At 37.5% G+C, this 25,054-nt stretch overlaps 3 protein-coding genes across 5 annotated transcripts; 2 read left to right on the forward strand and 1 right to left on the reverse strand.

The window, feature by feature from the left end:
• The first annotated feature begins 2,669 nt into the window (after positions 1-2,669).
• Positions 2,670-5,436, forward strand: LOC125237697. The gene is made up of 3 exons (XM_048144849.1): positions 2,670-2,727; positions 4,361-4,517; positions 5,172-5,436. The coding sequence occupies exons 1-3, from the start codon at positions 2,698-2,700 to the stop codon at positions 5,336-5,338; spliced, it is 354 nt and encodes a 117-aa protein (XP_048000806.1). The 5' UTR covers positions 2,670-2,697; the 3' UTR covers positions 5,339-5,436.
• A 2,371-nt stretch (positions 5,437-7,807) lies between these two features.
• LOC125237993 lies at positions 7,808-9,398 on the forward strand. The gene is made up of 2 exons (XM_048145259.1): positions 7,808-8,067; positions 8,494-9,398. The coding sequence occupies exons 1-2, from the start codon at positions 7,908-7,910 to the stop codon at positions 8,658-8,660; spliced, it is 327 nt and encodes a 108-aa protein (XP_048001216.1). The 5' UTR covers positions 7,808-7,907; the 3' UTR covers positions 8,661-9,398.
• A 4-nt stretch (positions 9,399-9,402) lies between these two features.
• Positions 9,403-23,735, reverse strand: LOC125237992 (facilitated trehalose transporter Tret1-like). Of its 3 annotated transcripts, none has more exons than XM_048145257.1 (9): positions 23,500-23,735; positions 19,430-19,514; positions 17,510-17,629; positions 16,534-16,689; positions 14,873-15,040; positions 13,354-13,486; positions 11,837-12,066; positions 10,962-11,156; positions 9,403-9,702 (listed from the first exon to the last, which is right to left on the reverse strand). In XM_048145257.1, exons 1-9 carry the CDS (start codon positions 23,511-23,513, stop codon positions 9,427-9,429), a joined length of 1,377 nt encoding a protein of 458 aa, XP_048001214.1. In that variant the 5' UTR covers positions 23,514-23,735; the 3' UTR covers positions 9,403-9,426. The 3 variants fall into 3 exon arrangements, with proteins under 3 accessions (XP_048001214.1, XP_048001213.1, XP_048001215.1); XM_048145256.1 differs by lacking the exon at positions 19,430-19,514 and adding an exon at positions 19,548-19,657; XM_048145258.1 differs by lacking the exon at positions 19,430-19,514.
• Between the last annotated feature and the right edge of the window lie 1,319 nt (positions 23,736-25,054).

A 25,054-nucleotide genomic window follows, 5' to 3' on the forward strand; every position in this document is an offset into this window, starting at 1 on the left:
GTGTCGTATGCGTGGTAGTAATAATGCCAACTATTTTTTCTGTAAAATTAACATTCTGCGAAACATGTTATGCGAAGTGAGTTTCTGACCAAAACTATTCTGCCAGATGAGGGTAACCCAAGCCCTAGTTTTAAGTGTTTAGTTCGTAAATAAATAAATAAGATCTTTGTCCTTCTTTTTCATGTATAAATATAAATAAATAAATATAAACATAAATATTATAGGACATTCTTACACAGATTGACTGAGGCCCACGGTAAGCTCAAGAAGGCTTGTGTTGTGTTTTCATGTATGTAGACATTTTATTCATTATATTCTATGTACATATAATTATAGTTATTGCATACCTAACTAGTTATACATATAGGTAGGTACTCGTAACTTGTCAAGTTGTAAAGTGTCTTCCCAAAAGTAATTTGTATTAAAATTCAGGATGTAAATATTGTAAATGCGTCACGACAGGTTGTTACATACCTACTATTACTACTTGGTGTAATTTAATCAGTCCATTTCCTGCTTTTGTTTTTATTATAGTCAGTTAATGGATATTAATTAATGGATATTACTCGTAATACATGAATTTTGTTAATAGAGTTTTCTTTAATAATATTAATATATTGTGCCATATGGACGCGCAAATTTTTTTCATGATGTGTTCAAAGTAAGGTGCATTAGGGTAATTTCGAATGACAGAAATGCTCGGATAATTCCGAAAGGGGAATCTTGATTAATAGAAATAATGGTGATTTTTATGCGACTTTCGGAATTACCCCAATGCACCTTACATATTTTCTAACACTCATTTGTCTTATACAGAGTTACATTTGCCCAATCATATACAAATGAGTCCTATCAAGCCCTCTCTCCGTGGCTGGTAAGTGGCCTACATATAGAGTAATTTGACTACGGTGCGGTTCCCGACCTCAGATCCTTCCGCCGTGTACTCGGTGTACTACTTGTAGTCATAAATGGAATAATCATTGTGTTCAGTCCTTCACTTAGGGTCGATTCTATGTTGTACGTATTGTATTATGTAGGTATAATGTATGACGCGCATTTCCTATTATTCGTAGTATTCAATTGATCAATACGAGTAGCACCATTACTATTAATCTCATTAATGGTGGCGTTCTATATCTTAAGGATCCATGCATGCTTGATCTGTAATAAAGCCCTATTATTTTGTGTTTGTACTTTCACATGAAATAACTTTGAGACGGAAAGCCGCAATGTATTATTATTATAATCATGTCTATCTTTCTTTTAATCTTTTGTTGATTTTTGTATTGTTTACACTATTAAGTAATTTCTAAATTTTAAAGAATATCATTTTAATATTACTTTCATTATAGAAAGGCAGGTTCACCCATTCAATAATCTATAATTTCATATAATATAAAATACAGACAGAGAAATGATTAATAAAAGAAACAAAAATAAAGTGACAACGATAACCAACTTTCCCACCGAATATTTGCTAAACAATATAATCGATGAAGATTTCCAAGCCATGATATTTCCATTAAGCTTAGTCCCTGTGGTCTTTCTCATGTCTCGTTTCAGTATCATCAATAATTTCATCACCCCGGACAGCGGCGTGACAGTGTTCATCAAGTCTCTGGCCGGCGCTACCATGTGCATCTTCAGCCACTGTCTTCATTTCTATTACTTCCACGAAGCTATCGAGAGTTTGAACAGCAGTGTCATTTTCTTTCTTACCTGTTTCGATGTTGTATTTTATTCCATAACCTCCATTCTTCTGTACATTGTCACTGCGTTACAAAGACATAACGCTGTTGAGCTTACAATAAATGTCCAGCAAGTCTTGAAATATATTAAGATCGGTAAAAAAGATTTTATTTTCAAGCACAAGATAGAAAACTGGATAAGTGTGATAAGTATCTTTGGCACATATGTCGGTCACTTAATTGGTGCAATAAGACTATTTGATTTTCTGGATTTATCTGTGTGGTTTGCCATAACGGTAGCGTTGTTGATTTTTGACGTGCACGTGGTAATCTTAATTCGTATGGTTGTTGTGCTGAAAAATGAGTTAGTCGCTTGGAATAAAGTCATGGAAGAATATAAGAAATTATCAATTCAATCTGAGGGAGAAAATGGTGATTTCAAAATACTGGATCGCGAAATGTTTGATGCTTACGCAGGAATCGTTAAATCATTTCATTTAACAAATGTTGTTTATCAGTTTTCGGTAAGTTGAATATGTAAATGAATTACAGATGTAGTACGACATAGTACATTACGATACAAGTGCGTAACATAGGAAGTTCGAAACGAGTGGCGATAAATTAAAACACGACCGAAGGGAAAATCGACACGAGTTTCGAATTTCCTTTTCGCACGTGTATCGTACGACGTTTTTCAGTACAGATGAGCCTCCGAAGTTTCGACCTGGCATATAATGAACCGATTCTCGCACTAGTGCGTAAAAAAAACAACATCTGTACTGAAAAGGTATTTTTCCAGAAACGTTTGTATTTGTCATGCTAGTTCAGTCCATGTCAGTACACGGTCGTACGTTTCCGTAAAAATACGATGGAAAATCTTTTCGCACTACATCTGTATACTCAAAAGAAAAACAATCTGCAAATATATTAAATATTCCTTTTGCAGTTCACACATTTTGCATTACAAACGTTTGTGCACATCTTAATAAACTTGGAGAATTTAATCGAAATGGGAAAGTCACGCACTCAAATAACACACGTAAGTACATATAGCGAGAAATAGAGAGAACCCAAAGTGTTATAAGTTAATAAAATAAATATTTCTATACCTATTTCTATTTAATAGAGGACTACAGGATATAAATCAGATAATTTGTGTCAAAAATTACGTTTTTAAAACACAAATGTTACTTTCGAGACTGACGTATCCGATCCATATCAAACCATTAAGTTTAGTATAGTACTGATTATAAAAATCACAAAATGGGGTTTAAAGTTGATAATTTTTTTGTATTCTCTACAGTTAACGCGATAGTTGTTTTAGAACCATGAAAACTGATTATATTGCGTATACAATCGTGATATAATACAAAGCTTTTCAGTCGAGTACCATGTTTTAGGCCACGAAGCTTGCTGAGTAGCCTAATAGTACAGTACGAGATTGAAAAGCTTAATTACTTATTGTATACAATACTTTTTCTATGAGTCATCATCTTCATCATCAATGGACGAAAAATATCATCATTCAAGTGAAAATTAATGTTAATATATAACGTCGTTCACCGTTGTATCAACATCGAATTACCTGGCAACCAATTGTTTGTAATAACTGTCTCTGATTGGTCGATAACGTGAGAGAAAAAAATTGTGTTTCAGATGCAGAAAAAAATGTCAGGTTGTATGTGAACTTCTATTTTTGAAATTTTTATAGTTGACTAAAGTGAAGTATGTATAATGAAATATTATAGTTTACTAAGTGTCAAAAACTATCCAACACTGAAAAGTCAGCACGTATAGGTAGTTTAGTCTGTGGTGTCCTAATTGACAGATTAAAGTCGACGAGTAGAAAAATGTCTTTATACAATACTTTCTTGCGTTTCGGCCTCTTACCAGCGTCCGTGGTCAACGGGTGGCCGAGGAAGAAATACCTACTATGTGCACGCATATGTTTATAACGTATTATAAAGTTATTATACGCGATATAGTACATTACCATACAAGTGCGTAAAAAAGGAAGTTCGGAACGAGCGGCGATACCTAAATAAAAACTCGACCCTAGGGAGTGTTTTAAATAGACACGAGCTACCAATTTTCTTTTCCCCTCACTAGCTCGGAAACACGTGTTTTGTCCTTTAATACCAGCGGGTAAAAACGCATTTTATCCACTAGTGGGTAAAGTAATTTGACCTTAAATAAAGTCAAATTAACTGTTTTAAAATTGATAAAAGTAGGTGAATCTAGTAATAAAGATGATTTACCACCTGTGGAACTACTGGAAGCAGTGATAAACGCATTTTTTGCGTTGTAGTTTCCTCGCTATAGTGAGGGGAAAAGTTTTGTGTTACACTCGGGTGCAAATGTATTTTACTTCTCGTGTGTTAAAAAACTCGCAAGTTCAGGATTCTATTCTCGAACCAATCGTTTCGCTCGTGGTTCAACTATAGAATCCTTTCACTTGCTCGTTTTTCAATTCCACACTCGGCGTTAAAATACAACTTTACCCCCTTGTATAACAAATAACTATTTCAGAGAGAAGTCATTCATTTCTTGTCCGGTCGAAACTGAAAAGGAAATTTTCTTTTTCTCACTTGTACCGTAATGTACTAATTTTGTTCATTGACTTTCGTAATTATGATGACTGATTGTAGATATGCTTTCTTTTCCTTTGACAGCTCGAGGCTACATTCATGAGAGTCACTACTACAATGTGGAACGTGAAGAACTTACTCCTGTTGATGGTCCTGAGCATCGCTTGTGAAAACTTTTACAAAACAATCAAAATTGCTGAGAATCGCTGCGCAAACATTTTGAGCGAGGATCGAGCTTGTGGTTAGTATGGCCAAGTATGTCTAATTAAATATAAAAATAAAGTTAATGTGACAAACTCCTTATCTACATAAATTTACTTAGTGTCAAATTAAATTCAATAAAGCTTATTCTGTGTAGATTATAAGAACATTTTATGCGATAAGTAATAGTTGGTAAACAAGCAGACACGTCGCCTGAACAATACAGAGACTTCCGTATATTAAAAACCACGGTTAGAAACAAACATTTATACACTACAGAAAAAAACACCACTAAAAGAAATTTTCGTCGCCGGGATTCAAGACCTCACATCTTAGATTGTCCTCCCTAGCGCCACCTATTTAATGTTTTAATGGGCATTTTTCATACACATAGTTCCTCCTCTTTATCTCTGTAGATAAAGTATTCTTCATGTTTTTGGTTTAGCCACTCAAGAAAATAAGAAATCATTGTCACAGTATAAGGACTCAGTAGTTAATCTCCGGCAGCGGCGACGCGATCAGTATTTGGATGTATCGCACGCGCGGCGCGTAGGTACTGACGCGACCGGCATCATCCGGTTTCGCATGTACTCTCTGCACCTCGCTGCGTGCGAGCACTACTCAAAGACAAACCGCGCGGCGCAAAATTTGTTAGAAGAATGATTACTGGTTTTATACTGTGTCGTTGTTGTAGGCATGCGCAAGACGTGCAAGAACGTGCTGCGTCTGAACCGCGCGTCGCTGCGCAAGATGTCCGCGTTCGGCGTGTTCCAGCTGGACGCAGCGTTCCCGCTGCGGCTGCTCGGCGGGCTCGTCGCCTACATCGTCGTGTTGCTACAGTTCGCCTTCTTGTCGTCATAGAAACGCTGCGTTTTATCAATAGTTATATTAACGATTTTTGTTTGTAGAATAAACTTCAGATTAAGTTATTATGTAATATTCTACTTTTTAAGATTCAACCCAAGATTTTTCTTTATCGTTGCAAATCACATTATGTAGGAATAATATTTTAAATGTTTTCTTCCTTTATATTATGTCATTTTCTGAAACTGTTTAACTAATATGTACCTTGTTACTAATAATAAACATTAATTCCACTCTACGTTATTACTTAGTAGAAATTAAGATAATTGCTTCACGTCAAGTGACATGACAACGATGAAAATATCGATCATGATACACACAAAACCGTAAGTAAATGTAATAAGTAATAAGTTAAATAATAAAAGTAGAAGTTTTTTTAATTCTTAAGATGATTTCATTCCAGTTGTCTTTTAGATATTAACGTCTGAATCAGTTGGAAAGGCAAAACTTTTGTGCGTGATAGTTTTCGCCGAAAATGTACCTTATAAGTTATATGTAAGTATTAATCTTCACTGGAGTCTTATCACATGAATTAATTAAAAGAGCTTAAAAAAATTATAATCAATAATCAATAATCATTGATAGCGTAGGTTAATTGACTTTTGTATACCACATATGACTATCCTTTTAAATTAATTAGCACCTTAATAACACTTTGGCGCGTTACACATTTTCAAACAGTAATGTGATAGCCCTCATAGTGTCAAGTTCAAAATAATTTTACTTTTGAATTTAAGATGAATAAATTCGTTAAGAATAAAAGGAAGTTGAACAGGATCCAATCTGAGTACTTGCTCAACAATATAATTGACAAGAATTTCCAAGCTATGCTGTTTCCACTGAACCTTGTTCAATCTTGGTTCCTGATGCCTAGCTTCTACATCATCAACAACTTTGTCACCCCCGACCACAGAGCGTCTTTCTACATCAAGTCCGTAATTGGGTGTACTGTTCTTACATTAAGCCACGTCTTTCGGTTCATTTATTACTCTGATACTACTAAAGATTTTAGAACTGGGGCAGTCGCCTTTATGCTTTATTTCGACGCCATATTTTACTGTTTGATGACTATCATTATCTATATCATCAATTCATTCCAGAGGAACCGTATCGTTGACTTTATTATCAAGTCTCAAAATGTGCTCAATTGTATTAAAACTGGCAAACAAGATTTTCTCAAAAAACACAAGATTCATAATTGGTTCACCGTTTTGTTAGTTATTAGTCTTTACGTTTTCCTTTGGCTTTCGGCTTGCTTAACTTTTAGCGTTATTGAGTTGCTGGTCAACTTTTATTTGTCAGTACCTATTTTTATTTTTGATTTGCAAATAGTTCACGTTACTCGATATGTTGTAATGATTAAAAACGAGTTAAATGCTTGGATCCATAACATGGAAGAATATAGGAGAATTCACAGTAGACATGAAGAAGTTGTCGATTTTGAGGTCTCTGGGAGTGACATGTTCAGTGCGTATGGAGATATAATTCAAGAATTTCGTTTAAACAACCAAATGTATCAGTTTTCGGTAAGTTCACATGTCATTAACAACAATTATTATAATACTTACATGTAGCAGGTTTCACCCAAACAGTAGTTATCCTATTTTAAAAATTCCAAGCAAATTCCCCAAGTAAAAACGCATATGGCTGATAAGATTAAAAAGGGAATAAATCACTCACACCAATCACACCACTTACCCACCATTGTTTCAGATAACGATCTTCGGGCTCCAAACATTTATGCACACTTTGATGAATTTGCAATACATGATAGAGTTCGAAAAAGCGGACCTTGGTGAACCCTCCACTGTAAGTATTTAATTGTCTTCAACAATACCATATATTTCTAACATTTTAATTAGCTATATCAAGAATAACATTAAGATAATTAATCCGTTTGGTAATTAAATTACAATTTAAAATATTTGGAACTAATAATTGTGTCGCTTAGCTTCAAACCATTCTGATTTAAGGTTGATTATATAAAAAAGTATAATATGATTTAAAAGATAATAAACCTTACAGCAGAATGGATTTACCCAAGTTTGAAGTTAAGCGACACAATTATAGTCAAACCTTAGTTGGAAGCGATGTTGATAGCAAAGACATGTGGAAGTGTAATTTTAAAAGCGTGTGAAACTTTCGTTCCAACCGTTCCGACAAAACGTTCCATGAAACTGAATCACAATTTGAGACTGTTAAGTTTCTCAATAATAATTTCTCCTTTTTTATATTCCTTTGGTATTTATAGTTATTTTTATTGTTTGTAATTCGACGGCGGTCGACGCGAAAACGACGGGGTGTTATACGTTTGACGTGTATGTCTGTTTTTCTGTCTCTATGCGTGTGTCAGTCTGTGGCATCATAAGTTTTATTAGTTGGGAGTATTCTTAGCCATGTTTCATGAAAATCGGTCCACTATGTCGAGTTTTTTTAATGAAAATTTTGTGGTTAGGTTATATTATTCTGTGCTATTTATCATAATCGCTGCGAGCGTAGCTCAGTTTGTCTCTATATTTGTCAGTATACTCTAATATTTATTTTCCTTTTCCAGCAACAGCCGAGTATGCTCAAAATCTCCATTGTGTTGTGGAATTTAAAGAATTATATAATTCTGGTGACATTGAGCATTGCGTGCGAAAACTTCTATACGAATATAAAACGCGCCGAGGGTTCATGTGCCCAGATTTTAAGCAGTGTTGTACCAGCCGATAAATACTTGGCAGGTATGGAAATATTTAGTTTTTTCATTGACATTTTATTTATAAGCAAAACTACCAAAAACAGGAAGGAATCCTAAAATCGCTAAATCCTCCTAAGTCCTGAAAGCATTTGGGGTCACCCGTTGACCACGAATGCTGTAAAGTATTCGAAACGTCGGGATGAATTGTAGTAAATTCATTATAAGGTAACGGACCCAATCATGGACAATTTAAGATAAAATTTTGCCTATTTTTGATATTTCACTGATACGTGTAAAAATTCTACCGCTAAGCCTGTTAAAACTTGAATGTCTTATCCTTCGTTTAATCTGATCCCAAATTCTGAAATAACCCTTGGACTGGGCTGTCTGTGAGCAGTTGCATGTGCTCTTTGTACCCGTTCGGGAATACAACCCTGAGCACATCCTACAGTTTGCGTGTATTCCACAGACATGCGCAAGACGTGCAAGAACGTGCTGCGTCTGAACCGCGCGGCGCCGCGCAAGATGTCCGCGTTCGGCGTGTTCCAGCTGGACGCAGCGTTCCCGCTGCGGCTGCTGAGCGGGCTGGTCGCCTACACTGTTGTGCTGCTGCAGTTCGCCTTTTTGTCATCTTAGATAAATTGTAATGGCTTGAGTTATGTCGTATCTATTTTATGTAAGTTTACTCATACTCATTTGTGGCGCGCCATGAATAAATGCTGTCCATGCAGTAAACACCTTTTTATCTGAATTTATGTTCAATTGTACTCGAATAATGAAGTCCTGGGCTCTCTTGCAAAGACTTTAATAAGGTGACATGATACCCTTTTTGACACATTATTCATTCTTACTATACATTTTCCTTATAATGTAGGTATGTACAGTGTTAAATAATAAAAATACTGCTTTCTTACTCAATTCTTCAAATGCAACTTTTGGCGTATTTCATTTCCCGATTTCAGTGAGCTACTTACTAAACATTTTATTTTGCGTTGCGCAATTGCCTGGAATGAGTTTCATGGTGCCTGGCCTGTGACAAGCAGGTTGGTAGGTACACTCGGCGGGCCGAATTTGACTCATGACCCGGGAAATTTGCTATAGAAAAACCCCTTTTCTTAACACAAACTTAAAAAGCTATAGGTACATTGATCTTTAGTGTGCAAACAAAGTGTTTAAATAATGAGATACTAAGGTATAGTACGTACCTATCTATAGATAGGTACAGTTGATGTACGTACTTTCTAGGTACCTAATTGATGGCTTCAAAAATCGGCCACAAAATAACATTAAATATTATTTAGTACTTACCTGTATGGTTTTGGTAGATAATCATGTAGATATAGACCTACTGTTTTTGAAGTGGTTCAAAATAAAACAATTTTTGGTATTCCTTGCAATCTATTCACGCTAAAGCTTCTATCTTCTTCAAGTTGGCGGCATCGTCTGCCGCCTTCTCCTTCTTCGTCCGGAGGTCCAGGTGGATCTCCTCCAAGCTCCTCGACTTGGTCTCCGGGATCACCAGGAGCACATAGATGGAAGAGATAATGCAGACGAAGCCGAAGAAGTAGAAGGCGACGTGGATGCCCACGATGTTGGCCAGGGGCTTGAAGAAGAGCATCTGGAGGAAGTCAGCTAGGGACGATGTGGCCATTGTTGTGGCCATCACTGTGCCTCGGTACTGGAAGATAAAGGGTTTTAGGTAAATTACAAGCTGATAGTAGATAAGATAGGAGGCAGGTAGATTAAAAACTGGAGGAATTAGTAATGTAGAAATGCAGAACATTCCCAAAAATCGGAAACATTCTTGAGAATGTTCGCAGAACATTCCCGCAACATGCAATTTATTATTTAAACAAGAGAATATACTTGAAATAATGTTTAAATGGGCATAATATAAAACTATATGTTATTATAGGTATAATATTGTCTATTACAGTTAGCTATTTTGTTGATAAGTGATAAGTTACCTAAATTCTCAACTATAAGTTGCTTAAATTCTCACTATACTTCAGGGAACATTTCGACTTTCAGACTTCACAGTTTTAGTCCTGACTTTTTTAAATTAGGTACCGAACTATTATTTCTTGATGCCTGTTTTTGGTTATGCCAATATATGTATATACAAAAAAAAAAACAAAATAAAAACAAAAAGATAGCTGTCAGGATCGAACCTGAGAACATCGGCATACGAAGCCAGCGCACTACCACAGGACTACGTCTTGACTTGCTGAGTTCGACGAAATTATGGTATAAACTACGAAGTTACTAATTCTACGAAGTTAATAATTCTGATAAATTCTCGTTCTCGAGAACATTCTCAGAAGTTACCGAAAATTCTCATGAGGAATGTTCTGCAACTTTGGAAACTTCTCGACTGTGCATTGCTAGGAGGAATACGTTTTGAAGAGCAAAGGAATAACCATATTATATGAGATCGCTAAATCTGATGTTGACTATTCGTTTTTTGGCGGAATTTTAGGTGAATGAAAAACTGGTGCAAAAAATAGGAAACACGTGGGATTAAAACTACATGAATGTTTTTAGAAGAGCAACGACTTTCGGCGAGGAAAATCATCGATGATGATCTTGCCTACTAATGTAAAGTATTAATATAGGTTAACCATCATAAACTTTTCTTTTTTTAGTCTACCCTTATTGCTTGCCGCTACTTTTTCACACAGGCAAGTAATTATAACTACCCCAAACAAAATTAGTTTACGTTGTTTTACAACAATGTTCCCACCACCTCTTTTCTTCACCATCAGACCAACTCCATGTTATCATATTGCGAGTATAAGATTATCTTCCTATCCACATAAGTACTAATGGCCATTTTCATCTCAATTGAAAATCGGGAAATCAAGATTTTAAGACCTGACCCACACTGATATCAGTAATATCATACCTACTAGTACCTTGTAAAAAGAAAGTGCTTACCTTAAATGAGAATATTTCGCTAGTGAGCACAACAGAGACGGGCTGCAAGCCGGCAGCGTCGCAGAAGATGCACAGACACAGCGTGAAGATGGGCAGCCAGTCGGGCGCGAAGAAGCCGAGCTGCTTCGCGAAGAAGTACGTCGCGAGCCCGCACATGCTCAGCCCGGACACCAGCGATGTGGAGAAGAGGAGGGGCTGGAAACAAAAGGAATAAATAAATAAATATTGGGAACACCTTACACAGATCAACTTAGCCCCAAACTAAGCAAAGCTTGGTGCTAAGCGACGATATACATACTTAAATAGATAAATACATACTTATACATGGAAAACATCCATGACTCATCACACAAATAGATGCCCTTTCCGGGATTCGAACCCAGGACCGCGGCTCAGCAGGCAGGGTCACTACCGACTGAGCCAGACCTGTCGTCAACAACAATATACAATTTGGAGCATAATTCTTCAAAATGATAGAAGCTTTCAGGCATTGTACCTACATTTTTCTCCAAAGCAAAAAGCGTCGGGAAAAATCATGCCAAAGTAAGCTTCATCGTTTTCAGTATGGGTTTTGATAGCTTAATATAGCGTCGTGGGAGTTTTTACAGATGGTGTTGCAAAAGTAAGACACGACTAACTTCAAAAGGTGCTCCAAAACTGTCAATATAGTCAGTAGTTTAAAATTATGTCACTTTCGAAAACTGTTCTCATGTTGATTGATTTGTCAGTCAGTCTGCCTTCTGTCACGAAAGTATAAATAAGCTTATGTTTGTTTACCAATATCAAAAATTAAAATAAGTGCTTTTAATACGTGTTTTCATCATTCTACGTTATTCAAGCCCGCTAGCTATCATTTTGATAAAACTTAATGGTACCTTTCTCCCAGTCTTCTCGACAATGCTTGAAGCTAGAGCTGACCCGGCAACCTGCACCGCTCCCAGCATCATGGCCTGCTGGTTGGGCGTCAACGCCAGCCCGGAGCCCGCCGAGGCCATGTTGAAGATGTCTCCCGCGAAGTTCAGCACGGGCACCGAACCGCACACCTCGCGGGAGAGCGACGCCACCATCGCGATGCGGAAGGCGCGGAACAGGATCTTGTCGGTTACTGGAAGGAAAATGAGATGAGTGGTGAATTAAAATGTTGGCAATTTGGCGGTGGTGACGATATTGGACGAAAGAAACGCTTCTTTAAAACGTGATAAAGTAAACGTAACGGTGTATCGGATTTTGAACAACGCAAGAATCAGGAAGTTTTGGAAACACAACTTGTCTCAACAAATTCTGCCGATATGGGCTCAGTTGGTGACTGAGGGGTAAAACGATAAAAATTATGAATTATAAAAATTTATTGTTCTCTATCCTGTGTTTCTTAGTTCGTAATGCTTTTTTAGCTCGTAAATGTTTTTGCAAAACAAACTAGTGACAAGAAACATTTAATCAAACGAATTACATAATTTAACTCTACTAGATACGACTATGTCTACAATCATAAACTATATGTTATTTAAATATTGAAACAATATGCCTCGTTTGTATTGAGATAATTAACAGAATGTAATAATTTATAACTACGTATGAAGTAGGTAAATAAACATAAAAATATGTCGTATTTAATATTACCATTTCCTTTGAAAACATTACGTTATTTCGTTGAACTTTGTTTTAAGTATCAACAGAACTAAGTACAGCAAATAAAGAGAAAGATAGTTACCAAGTAGATTTTGTAGATTTTTATATGTGATAATAACAATAACAAGGTATCCAATAACAATAGGTAAAAAGGTATGTGACAGATAACTTATACAACTCCGTAAAGCAACTGATAACAGGGACCAGAGACATATAACAATACGTAAAGTCAAGATGCATAGGTAATTAGGTATGGAGCCCAGAGTCAATATCTCTATAAACAATTCAAAAGAAGATAACAATTTGTAATGCGATTTTTTAATAACTACTTGTAAATAGATATGCAAGTCAAATAGGCCAAGGATTTTAATATTTACTGTGGCTTGACTCTTGCGCTAGCTACTTGACTGACTAAATAAAATGTAGTCGAGTTGCATTGACTGCCATCTCTCGACACAGGGTTGAAACATTTAGAATCAGCTTTGACTATTTATCTCATATTTGTCTCATATCCTTTACTTGATGCAAATGTTAAATTTGTTAATTATTTATCTAAGAAACTAAGCACCATCCACACATTCATGTCGAATATGGCCGGGGTACATATTTTTCTTAGACTTTAATTATTTGTCTTTTACTGAGAAAAAAAAAACAAAAATCTTGACTTCACTAAAGAGTTATCAAAGAATATCTTCTCCTTAAGTTTGTGTGATCCTTAAGCAAAAATATTTGGGAAATTAATTTTAAGTTTAAGTGTACTTACACACTGCTTTAAGTACGAAGTTGCTGCTCTTCTCGTCCTTAGTCTGTTCGTCCTTGATCGTCTGAAGCTCCCTGAAGACTTTGATGTCATCTACGTTACGGCACCGCAGCCACGCCAGCACCCGCTTCGCTTCCTGATGAGTTTGAAAGTATTACATATTTCCTCGTTAAGCAATATAATATTAATACAAAACATAACATTAAATATCAAAACAAAAGAATCACATTAAAACTAAACTAAACCTAACTTAACCTAGTAGGACTACATTGTATCCACAGATGTCTCCCAAGTCGCTGCCATGCAGTACCTAATGTGCCCATAAGACTGGCCGCGTTTCTCGTTGGATGGCGATGCCAATGCGCTGAGCGAGGAACGAGCCAGCCTTACGGTCACCAGTGGTCTTAATTAGTACATATTTAAGCCGTTGAAATAATTCTAAGGCCTCCGGCCTCCATGGCCCCAAAGTTTCCTCAGCAAAGCGCTGCAAAAACGTAACCATCGCCTAAACATAGATGCGTATTTGCGACGTTTTGTAGCCGCCGCTGTAGCGGCCGCACTTACAGGCGCCTTTACTGACGTCGTGCTGAGGTGGGAGTTGGGACGGTGCGAGGGTGTCTACGCAAGTCGCGTCCCATATGAGAGGCCGTCCCTGTTCCCACGGCACGAGGGTCAACCCATCGGGCCTCTTGCCGTCGTCGCGGGCATATTGAAAAAGATATTGGATATGAATATGAATGGTACAGGTATCTTATTACGGGTTACGAGTATCTCAATACTTAAATTCTAAATATGATTAAACAAATAGGAAACACATGATCTAAAAACTGTCTGTGAGCAAAATCTGTCTCAAGACACAAATGAATCCAGAACCAACGGCATAGCGGATATGCTAATGATAATGACCAACTAGGCCAGACTGGTCGTCAAAATAAAACATTTAAAATATAACACACAATCGGTCTGGCTCAGTCGGTAGCGACCCTGCCTGCTGAGCCGCGGTCCTGCCTGCATAGCCGAACGTTCACGAAACGCTCACAAAACGAAATCTATCTCTATCGCTCTTGCGTATTGGTGCGACAGAGCCAGTTTCGCGTCGTAGGAGTGCCATTCGGCTACGAGGCTTGGGTTCTACTTAATCCCGGTAAGGGCATTTATTTGTGTGTTGAACACAGATATTTGTTCCTGAGTCATGGATGATGTTTTCTGTCTATAAGTATGTATTCTGCCCTGCTAAGCCGAAAAGCGCTATCTCAAACGAAAATCCACAGCTAACTTATACTTAAGTATCTATAACTGACAGTTCCATTTTCAAAATCATATTTTGGTTTTGAGATAGCGCCACTCAGCTTAGCAGGGCAGTATTTATCTATACTATAAGTATGTATATCGTCACTTAGTACCCATAGTACAAGCTTTGCTTAGTTTGGGGCTAGGTTGATCTGTGTAAGGTGTCCCCAATATTTATTTATTTATAATAGCGTCAGGTACTCTCTCTCGTAGTAACATGACCTATACATACCTCCTCCTTCCCACTGCGCACTAAGAAGGAAGGCGACTCGGGCATCATCATGAACAACACCAAGTGGACTGTGGGCAGAGACAGACAGACCCACAGGATGGTTTGGTAGCTGAAGTAGTCCCCGATCACGTAGAGGAACAGGTTGCCCGTCGTGTGGAACAAGATCACCTGAGGAAGATAAAAACGTGACGTCAGAGGAGGATAGCCACTGTCACTGTCTGTCTGTGTACTGGAGACAAACCACGTTGATAGCTTTAAAATAGATATAAAAGCGACAATCATAGAATTGTACCTACCTATTTTTCTTTATACAAATCATCTTTGGTTACTTCATGTAACTGTAATTTTCATTACCAATAAAGAATGTCTATTTCTATGTCTATGTCTAGGTTTCATCATCAGATCTGCTGCGAAACATGATGCGTCTTGTAAAAATCAGTCTAATTTCAAGATCAGGCGGCCATTTCTTAAAACTGAAAGTTACAAGTTACAAGCGGAAGTCTCTTTCTGACTTGTCATATTAGCCATTGACAACCACTTGTAAATTGTAACTTGTAGCTTCGAGAAATGGGCCCCAGATCTTATTCAAATATGTGAAGTTACCAGGGTCCCCAGCACTCCCCGGATAGTCTCCCCATTGATTTCCTTGGAGTAAAGCGAGCAGGTGTTGTAAGGCCTCACTTAGTCACGCCCAAAGGGGACTAAACCAGGGACTCATTTCTCGAAACTACAAGTTACAATTTACAAGTGGTTGTCAATGTCTAATATGACAAGTTGGAAAGAGACTAAACTTCCGCTTGTAACTTGTAATATTCAGTTTTGAGTAATGGGTCTTTTACAAATATCTTTGTAGTTACCAGAGTCCCCAGCACCCCCCAAATGCTGTCTTCACTGATCTCTTTAGTGTAGAGTGGGCAGGTGATGTAAGGCCCCACTTAGACAAACCCAAATAGGACTAAACTAGGTATTTTACAAATATCTGTGTAGTTACCAGAGTCCCCAGCACCCCCCGGATGCTGTCTTCACTGATCTCTTTAGTGTAGAGTGGGCAGGTGATGTAAGGCCCCACTTAGACAAACCCAAATAGGACTAAACTAGGTATTTTACAAATATCTGTGTAGTTACCAGAGTCCCCAGCACCCCCCGGATGCTGTCTTCACTGATCTCTTTAGTGTAGAGTGGGCAGGTGATGTAAGGCCCCACTTAGACAAACCCAAAGAGGACTAAACCAGGTATTTTACAAATATCTGTGTAGTTACCAGAGTCCCCAGCACCCCCCGGATGCTGTCTTCACTGATCTCTTTAGTGTAGAGTGGGCAGGTGATGTAAGGCCCCACTTAGACAAACCCAAAGAGGACTAAACCAGGTATTTTACAAATATCTGTGTAGTTACCAGAGTCCCCAGCACCCCCCGGATGCTGTCTTCACTGATCTCTTTAGTGTAGAGTGGGCAGGTGATGTAAGGCCCCACTTAGACAAACCCAAAGAGGACTAAACCAGGTATTTTACAAATATCTGTGTAGTTACCAGTGTCCCCAGCACCCCCCGGATGCTGTCTTCACTGATCTCTTTAGTGTAGAGTGGGCAGGTGATGTAAGGCCCCACTTAGACAAACCCAAAGAGAACTAAACCAGGTCTTTTACAAATATCTGTGTAGTTACCAGAGTCCCCAGCACCCCCCGGATGCTGTCTTCACTGATCTCCTTGGTGTAAAGCGGACAGGTGACGTAGGCCCCCGCCATGGTCACGCCCACCGCCGCGCGCGCCACGATGAAGGCCCACGTGCTTAGAGAGGACAGCTTTATGATCCAGCAGACCTGGAAAATTAAAGGGCTTCTTCTTAGCAAAACACCTAAACTAAACAGTAAAGATAAACATTTTATTTCATAGAAAAAAAACTATAACTAAAACATCATCCTCCTTGCGTTATCCTGGCATTTGCCACGGCTCATGGGAATCCCAAGATTTGGCGTAGGCACTAGTTTAACGAAAGCGACTGCCATCTGAAGACCTTCCAACCCGAAGGGTAACTAGGCCTTATTGGAATTAGTCCGGTTTCCTCGCGATGTAAGAAGCCTTATTGGAATTAGTCCGGTTTCCTCCTTCGACCGAAAACCGACTGGTAAATATCAAATGACATTTCGCATATTAAGTTCCGAAAAACTCATTGTTACGAGCCGGGGTACAAATAGTTTAAAATTACGACATGAAAGATAGATAACCACAAAATTAAAATTTTGAAAAAACCCCCGACCGCGACATTGTAGACCGATTTTCATGAAACATGGCTAAGAAGTAAGAACCTAAGAACACTCTCGACTCAAACAAAAAAAAACTAAATCTACTCTCACAGACAGACACACACACAGAGAGACAGACAGACAGACAAACAGACAGACAGACACGACAAACATATAACACCCCGTCGTTTTTGGTAAAAAGGTACAAAAAAAATAACGTGTTGGTTTATCAGAATTATCACGAAAACACAAATACAAAGTGTTGCGTTGTCACCGCAGACTTCGAGTAGACATCATTTAAAAACATACCTTGAAGGATGTGAGGTAATGAGGTTATACGCTCTAAGGAACATACAAACAAAGCGTTAAACAAAGTATTATAAAAAGAGGCACTTACAGCGCCCATGGCTGACATGAAGATAAGCGTCAGCTTCCTGCCGATGCGGTCGCACAAGAACGCCATCACGAAGTCGAAGATCACACACATCAAGTACGACACCGCTGCCATCCATGATACCTGCACATTTATTAATATACTTTATATAGGACATTCTGGGTCTAATGGGTCGGCAACGCGCACATGACACTCCTTGAGTTGCAGGCGTCCATAGGTTACGGTGACCGCTTTCCATCAGGTGGGCCGTATACCTGTTTGCCACCGACGTGGTATTAAAAAAAAATCTTACACAGATTGACTGAGTTCCACGGTAAGCTCTAGACGGCTTATATTGTGTTGTGAGTATTCACATTCCGACAACGATGTAGACAAATAGGTACTTATACAGGGTGTAAACCTAATACGGACGAATAGGACATAAGAAATGTAATTAGGTTTTACTTAAAATTGAATTTTTTTTTCAATACATAATAATTGGGCCCGTAATGTAACGCACACACACGCGTTAAATGCTCGTTGACAGGTTGTCATTGACTGCCATCGCAACCACGTTTGCAGTACATTGCTGTGGGGAAATTTTTCAAAGACTCATTATGGGGTGAAAATTAAGAGTAACTCAAAAACACCAGTTAAGAACATTGCGTTAATACATCCTAATCTTAAAGAGAATTTTCTCAATAGCAACCTCTAATGAGAATGTCCTCATAAAAATTTCCAATAATTTATGGAAATGTTCTGCAGCATCTTACACAGATCGACCTTGCCCCAAACTAAGCATAGCTTGTATTACGGGTAGGTACTAGGCGTGGTAGAGGTACATTCCTTTAGGTAACTTGATCGTTTACTACCGCAGAGGTTAATAAAATTGGTCCCATTAGCAAAATGTCTTTGCCCATCGTGATATGTCACGCTGGTGACATGGCCGTTCACTAATGAGGTCATACATATGTGAAGGAAAACATAACTTTGTGCGAGATGGGGTTACAAATCTGTTATCATTATTATTCTGAGCCTGTTATGGTCCCACTGTTGGGTAAAAGCCTCTTTTTCCAATATTACCGATCTTGGGTAGATATGTGATAAGGTATATAAAACTTTAGAGATTTCTAATTTCTTTACTTGCTTGGAAATTGTAGAAACATGCAATAAAATTGGCAATATAATAAAACACTAGCATTATTGAAGTAGTCCTGCTTAACAGAACAATCATTGAATAGATCCGGGGGGTTACCATGACGTGCTAAAGCCGTTCAGTTTAGGTTGAGAGAGAGGGACGGAGCTATGTAACTGCTATATCTGTGTCCCTTTCTCTCAACCTAAACTGAACGTCTTTAGTACGTCATGGTAACCCCCCAGGTACTAGTTTGATACTGTATGAATTGTTTTAAGTAGGTCATTTTATATCTTTATTTCTACAATTTTTACTAGCGTGTCGTCAGTCCATTAATTTAAATAAAGTGACGTTCCTTAATACTATACCATTTTTATTACTTTCATACGTATCCGATCAACATTGTATCCAAATCTAATATTTGTATCTTAAAGTTCAAATAGAGCTGACAGTACCTACCAACCTCTACAGCGATAAATGAATTTCAGTAGACGCCAAGGGCGGATCCAGCTACGTGCTAGGGGGAGGAGGGGGAGGAGGAGGGGGGGGCACGTGGTCAATTTGTATGGCCAAGTAACAACCTTCGGTGGTAGCTGTAAGGTATCGAACGCCACGTGGCGTCAGTGACTGACACTCCGGCCAGATCGGCTGGAGTTAGGAGGACAGGATTAGAAGATAGGAGATACCTACCTCGCTGTCAGTGAGTAGGTTCTCTGTTGGTAAGTCTTTGGAATGCAGTAGTAAGGTCTCTGGCGACAGCCAGCAGATATTTGGTACTGTAGTTACAAAGACGAAACAGTAATACTAACCTCGCTGTCAGTGAGTGGGGTCTCTGTGGGCGAGTCTTTGGAATGCAGTAGTAAGGTCACTGGCGACATCCAGCAGATATTGGTACTGCAGTTACAAGAACGAAACAGTAATATTAACCTCGCTGTCAGTGAGTGGGGTCTCTGTGGGCGAGTCTTTGGACTGCAGCAGTAAGGTCATTGGCGACATCCAGCCTATGGCGGCACCGTACGCGAACACGGGTAGGTTGACTGTCGACAAACATGGGAGTCAGCACGATGAAACTGATGAAATTATCTAAAGTCATTTCAAAATATGTTGGCAGCGAATTTATTTACAGGGGGAAAGATAAGCTGGGCCATGGAGGGAAACTACCTTAAATCTTTAAGCTGGCTCATTTTACTTAAAGAAAACATTACTTTATTTTTAAGAAGAAACAAAACTGCATAATGCTTATGAAGATTTGTTGTATATTTGTTGGTTTTAAACTAGTTCGTGTTTTTAAAAGTAGATAAAATATTCGAGGTAAGTAGATATGTTTCATTGCTCAAATTTGAGAAGGCGTATTTTAAGTTTCAGTTAGGACAGTACTATATATGTACGAGTATATCCAGCTGAGTTATTAAACCAAGTGGCAATTGGATTATTTAGATTGGATTTCCCACGTGAAGATACCTATCTCAAGCGAACACTAATTACGGTATGTATTATTCACGCGACCCTACTTTTTTTGTAAATTTTGTAAACTAATAATAGTACATTACGATACAAGTGCGTAAAAAAGGAAGTTCGAAACGAGTGGCGATAAATTAAAACACGACCGAAGGGAGTGTTTTAAATCGACACGAGTTACGAATTTCCTATTCGCACGTGTATCGTACGACGTTTTTCAGTACAGATGTCTATCCGAAGTTTCGACCTGACATATAATGAACCACTTCTCGCACAAGTGCGTAAAAAAAACACCATCTGTACTGAAAAATATATTAATTACGTTTCAATTGAGAGTTAAGTATAATTCTAAAGAAAAACCAAGTAACCTAGAATGTTTTATTTATTTATTTATGTAATATAAATCACGCATCTAGTAAGGTACGAGTATATTTTTCCATGACTACTCCTGACAGAGCAAAATATTGAGAGACGCGTGAGACAAGAATATTTTGCAGTTGTATCAAAGAGACCAATGTGTTGAACTATTTAATTTAGTATCAATAAAAACTGAACACGTTCTCATTGATCGTCATTTTAAGTGATGGCAATGGGCTTTAATGAACTGTTTGATTTGAAACCATACATCTATTTGGCCTTCGCCTTGCTGATTTTCTATGGTTCGTGGTACCTACTTATTTGTTTTCTGGCAAGGCGAATGTTACCTACTAATTTATTTTTTGAATAACACATAACACCATATTACCAGTGATCGGATTAGAGTGTACCATTTCGGGTGAATGACCTCAAACATTGATCATAGCGTGGATACGACTTGGGATTACGGGACTCATTTTTTTTCACAGTAAATACTATTGACCTAAATTAAGACGATACAATAATACAATATTTTATTATACTGCTTGTTCAACATTACCTTTAACATTTAAAGGGTACAATCCCTTAAAGGGATAAGTTCGCCTTTGTACTAGTGATAAGCTCTTTTTCTTGTGTGTTGTATTATTTTCTGGTACAATAAAGTGTTTTACTATTACTACTACTACTACTACAATAGTACAATCATAAAATAAAATATCAAACATCAATTAAAAATTTTATTACTTATGGTTTATTTTTGTTTATAAATGGGGTAATTTTTCCACATTGTAGTTTTTCCTCAGTCACCCGTTGACCACGAACGCTATAAAGGGTTCGGAACGTCGGGATGTAAATTCACTATACGCGAATTAATCCGTTTCAAAAGTTTTATTTCAACATAAGTAATCTTAAAACACTTGCCTGGTTTATAAATATCAAGGAAAAAGAGAGCATTATGAATATTTTTAACTTCTGATTAGCAGAAACGTCTGCAATCGATGCCGTTAGGCTTAGAATAAATTTAAAAGTAGTAGTAGTAGTAATCACTTTATTGTGTACAACAGTTTATATACAATTTGTAGGAATAGAGGATACAAAGGCGAGCTTATCTTTAACATTTAATATGGAATCCCTAGGCTAAAGGCTATATCCATTCCATACTAAGCTTACGCACCGAGATCCCGCGAAATGGCACCCCCGAATCCACAGAACTAAATCAAGATAGAAGGAAAATGCTCGGCGATTAACAGCGAAACCGAGCGTGTAACGTTTTGTGTCGAGCCTATGACGTCACGAGTGTACTTTAGTGATGGGAACGTTGTCGCCGCGTAACCCATTCGATCGATTGTGGAGGTTGCGTGCGGGATGCCCGCCGAAGTTAAAAATATCGGATGTTCATCTTCGTTGTGAAATGAACTAAGTATATACCTGTATTCGTGTGATGACAAACAATTCACTAGTAGGTATATAATTTGCCTAAGGCCAGGAACAAAGATTTTAGTAGGTAGGTATTAATACTAGTTAATATTTCGTAATATTTTTAAGAAAATCGACCATGTACTCACAGCATTATCCTCATGTTATTTGTTACAACTTTTAGTAATATATAAATATTATTAACCATTAACACATTTTTAGAGTTATTTTTATTCATAATAAATATAGAGCGTATTATGTTTGTATTTGTTTTTCTGCCGACCGCAAATTCAACGTTAATACCGTAACTGTAACCTATTTTAAAGTTAAATTAATTTTCACTCGTACTTTATATGTATAGTTTCATAACAATATAAAAACATAATTATAATTTCCACTGCTTCGCAAAATCGATTTAAATCGAATAAGGAAATCGCAGCATACATGACGATATAGTTCCGTGGTGCACCACTATTCTTAAGTTCGACGTGAGTTCGACGGACAAAATAACAAATCTACCTTCACTTTGTCTCGACAGTTTGAATAGCCTATTTTTTATATCGCTTGTTTTAAACGCACGCCAAGTCGGACTCGTCAAATTAAAGCCGCAATGGAAAACTAGTTTGACGGCCGTACGTCAGCTAATGTTTTGATGATAAAAATAGGAAAATCGTGTTTTTTATTTAATTAAAAATATTTTAGGACAAATGGTACTTACCGATGATAGGAAACACTTTGTTTAACACCCTTGCTTTTATTGGTGGTGTTTGAACAGTTAATTATCGAATACCGACCCATTTTGTATTTTTCACTGTATGTCACTCGCGGGCAGCGGTCGGGAGCAGACTGACTTGCGCGGCGAACAATGTTGCTCGCTATTTAACTTTTTCGCACGCATACACTTTTTCCTTCTATCTTGATTTAGTTCTGTGCCCGAATTCGATCACCGCATATAACATACATACCTACAGTAAAATAAGGACACATTTCTTAAACGATAGTTAGTATAAGACAATAAGTAATGTAATTAAATAACCTTTACTTAGATTTTAAATTAAACAGCCACTGAAAACCTGAAACAGTCCGTAGGTATAATTCATACTGAGTTGCTCTAATTATGGGGCCAAAACACGAGTGAAAAAAGGTGTTTCATACATTTTGGCTGTGTGAACTTGACATTTTGTATGGAAAAGCTTTTTTGGTGATTTCTTGGGTGGTTTCATGGTAAAAGTTCCTTAATTAATATGACCATGAAGTTTTCAGGGAATGATCTATGTAACAGCATGTACAAAATATCCGACCTAACCCCAATTTAAAAACAATCTGTCAAGCAATGTCTTACAATAATAATGTAATATATATGCGATTATGCGTATGCTTGTTTGCCACCGACGTAGTATAAAAAAAAGATAGGTACTACTGCTGGCCCCTAAAAATTTTAGGTTCATTGTTAATTAGTACAATATCCAATCCAAGTATTAAAATAATGAAAATAACATAGGGTAATTTTTTCTTTAGGGTGTTTCTTAAGACAAATGTTTCGTATAACGAAGTATCTTAGGTACTCCACAGGAAAACCTCATCAAACTTACCCTATCTTAATAAATAAAAAGAAATTGTATAAAAATGTAAATAAATCGGTACTTACTTAAAACAGCACATATTATTTGATTAACTTTACTCCCTTCACCAAACAACATGTAATACTTCTTCATTTTAAACGTCTTAAATTAAACTGCTATATACAGTATTTTACGACTTAAGAATATTTTAAACTGTTTAACGAGTTGACTTAAAATCTTTTAAGTAAGAATTTGGTAAGTCTCGTATTCCGTACACTCCGTCGGAGCCTATCGCCTGCCCGCGCCGGTGCCCATGGTGACACTGAACATAAGGCGCGTCTTATGTTTATTGGTATATATAGCTGTTGTTGGCAAACTAAATTATCAGTGTGCATTTAGCAATATTTTTTGACTATTTTGATACAATTTAGTATCAGTACCATGACAATATTACGTTTATTTTAGATACGAACGAGTAAGAGAAAGCACGCGGTCTTGCGAGATTGTGCGAATCAATAGTAGGCTTGCTATCCAAATGAGTAAAATACAATAAATACTTTTGATGAATTGTCAATGACTCGTCAGTATGAATTTGTCGCATTGCTTTGCGGAAGTAAAATATTAGGGTATTTATTTATTGTGTCTCATGAAGTCGCATTGTAGAAATTGTTTAACTTGTCATTTTTCTCAGAAATACGTAACTTTTCAGGACTGAATTATAACAAACCTACTTCTGCTACTAATTCCGCTTGTAATATGATAAGGTACAGCGGGGCAAATCTCGACTGGGAGAAAATGTAACTGGTACATTTTTTCCATTATTATACACTATGATGTTGAGTTCTACACGTATCCACTGAACACGCCTACCATATATAACCGGTGGACACTCTATTTAATAATGCAAACATTGTCAAACATGGAAAACATGGACCTTATACCAATAAAAATATGATTAATGATCATCATAAAGTATAGTAAAACAACCCCAATGTATACAAACATCATTAATCAATTTATTAGTATGAGATATTTGGCGATATTATCGTGTTTCATTATTCGTTCCCCTGAGCACTTTATGTATTGGATAGACCATTGATATTGTTATTACAAAAATACCACAGAATACATATTAGTACAAATAATAGGTATTATGCATAATTAAGGCTTTTGCCCTCGCAAAGTCGTAAAATTAGTAATTATATACTGGCCTTATTTCAGACGATTTATGTCCGAGAGACATCGCTTTTGATGGCTAAAGAGACCTATGCCACACGTCGGACACTGGCGATCAAATATATGAAAGAGGTGCGTTCCTAACACACATTCTAAGCTCGTGTAGGTGAACGCGTACCATGCTTGTATGAGTGAAATATGACAGGTCTACTGTTCGCGTTTCTGACAGGCGGTAACTGTGAGGTAACCGAGAGGGGGTGGGCGGCACTTTCAGCGGGGAGCGGGAGTGGCCATACTGTACGATAGTGCTCTTTATTATACTGTGCCTATGCGAGAGCGACATATTTTGCCACAGCTGACAAGGGAAGCTTGCGACCGATTGCTTGCAAGCTTGTAAAATTGCTAGTTTTGGTACCAATTGGAATGTATCCACAACCTTACTGCTATTAAGTCGTGTGTAGATAT

The sequence above is a fragment of the Leguminivora glycinivorella genome, chromosome 22 (genome assembly GCF_023078275.1).
Source record: "Leguminivora glycinivorella isolate SPB_JAAS2020 chromosome 22, LegGlyc_1.1, whole genome shotgun sequence".
Taxonomy (NCBI): domain Eukaryota; kingdom Metazoa; phylum Arthropoda; class Insecta; order Lepidoptera; family Tortricidae; genus Leguminivora; species Leguminivora glycinivorella.

Bases quoted from the DNA above. Each gene is read 5' to 3' on its own strand.
- LOC125237697 (XM_048144849.1), top strand. From the start codon at position 2,698: ATGGGAAAGTCACGCACTCAAATAACACAC. The intron at 2,728-4,360 runs GTAAGTACATAT...TTCCTTTGACAG, and splicing joins CACGCACTCAAATAACACAC to CTCGAGGCTACATTCATGAG. The intron at 4,518-5,171 runs GTTAGTATGGCC...TCGTTGTTGTAG, and splicing joins GAGCGAGGATCGAGCTTGTG to GCATGCGCAAGACGTGCAAG.
- LOC125237992 (XM_048145256.1), bottom strand. From the start codon at position 23,566: ATGAAGAAGTATTACATGTTGTTTGGTGAAGGGAGTAAAGTTAATCAA. The intron at 19,658-23,499 runs GTAAGTACCGAT...GTTTGTCGACAG, and splicing joins AATAATATGTGCTGTTTTAA to TCAACCTACCCGTGTTCGCG. The intron at 13,487-14,872 runs GTATGTATAGGT...CAAACTCATCAG, and splicing joins TGCGCAGTGGGAAGGAGGAG to GAAGCGAAGCGGGTGCTGGC.
- LOC125237993 (XM_048145259.1), top strand. From the start codon at position 7,908: ATGCTCAAAATCTCCATTGTGTTGTGGAATTTAAAGAATTATATAATT. The intron at 8,068-8,493 runs GTATGGAAATAT...TGTATTCCACAG, and splicing joins AGCCGATAAATACTTGGCAG to ACATGCGCAAGACGTGCAAG.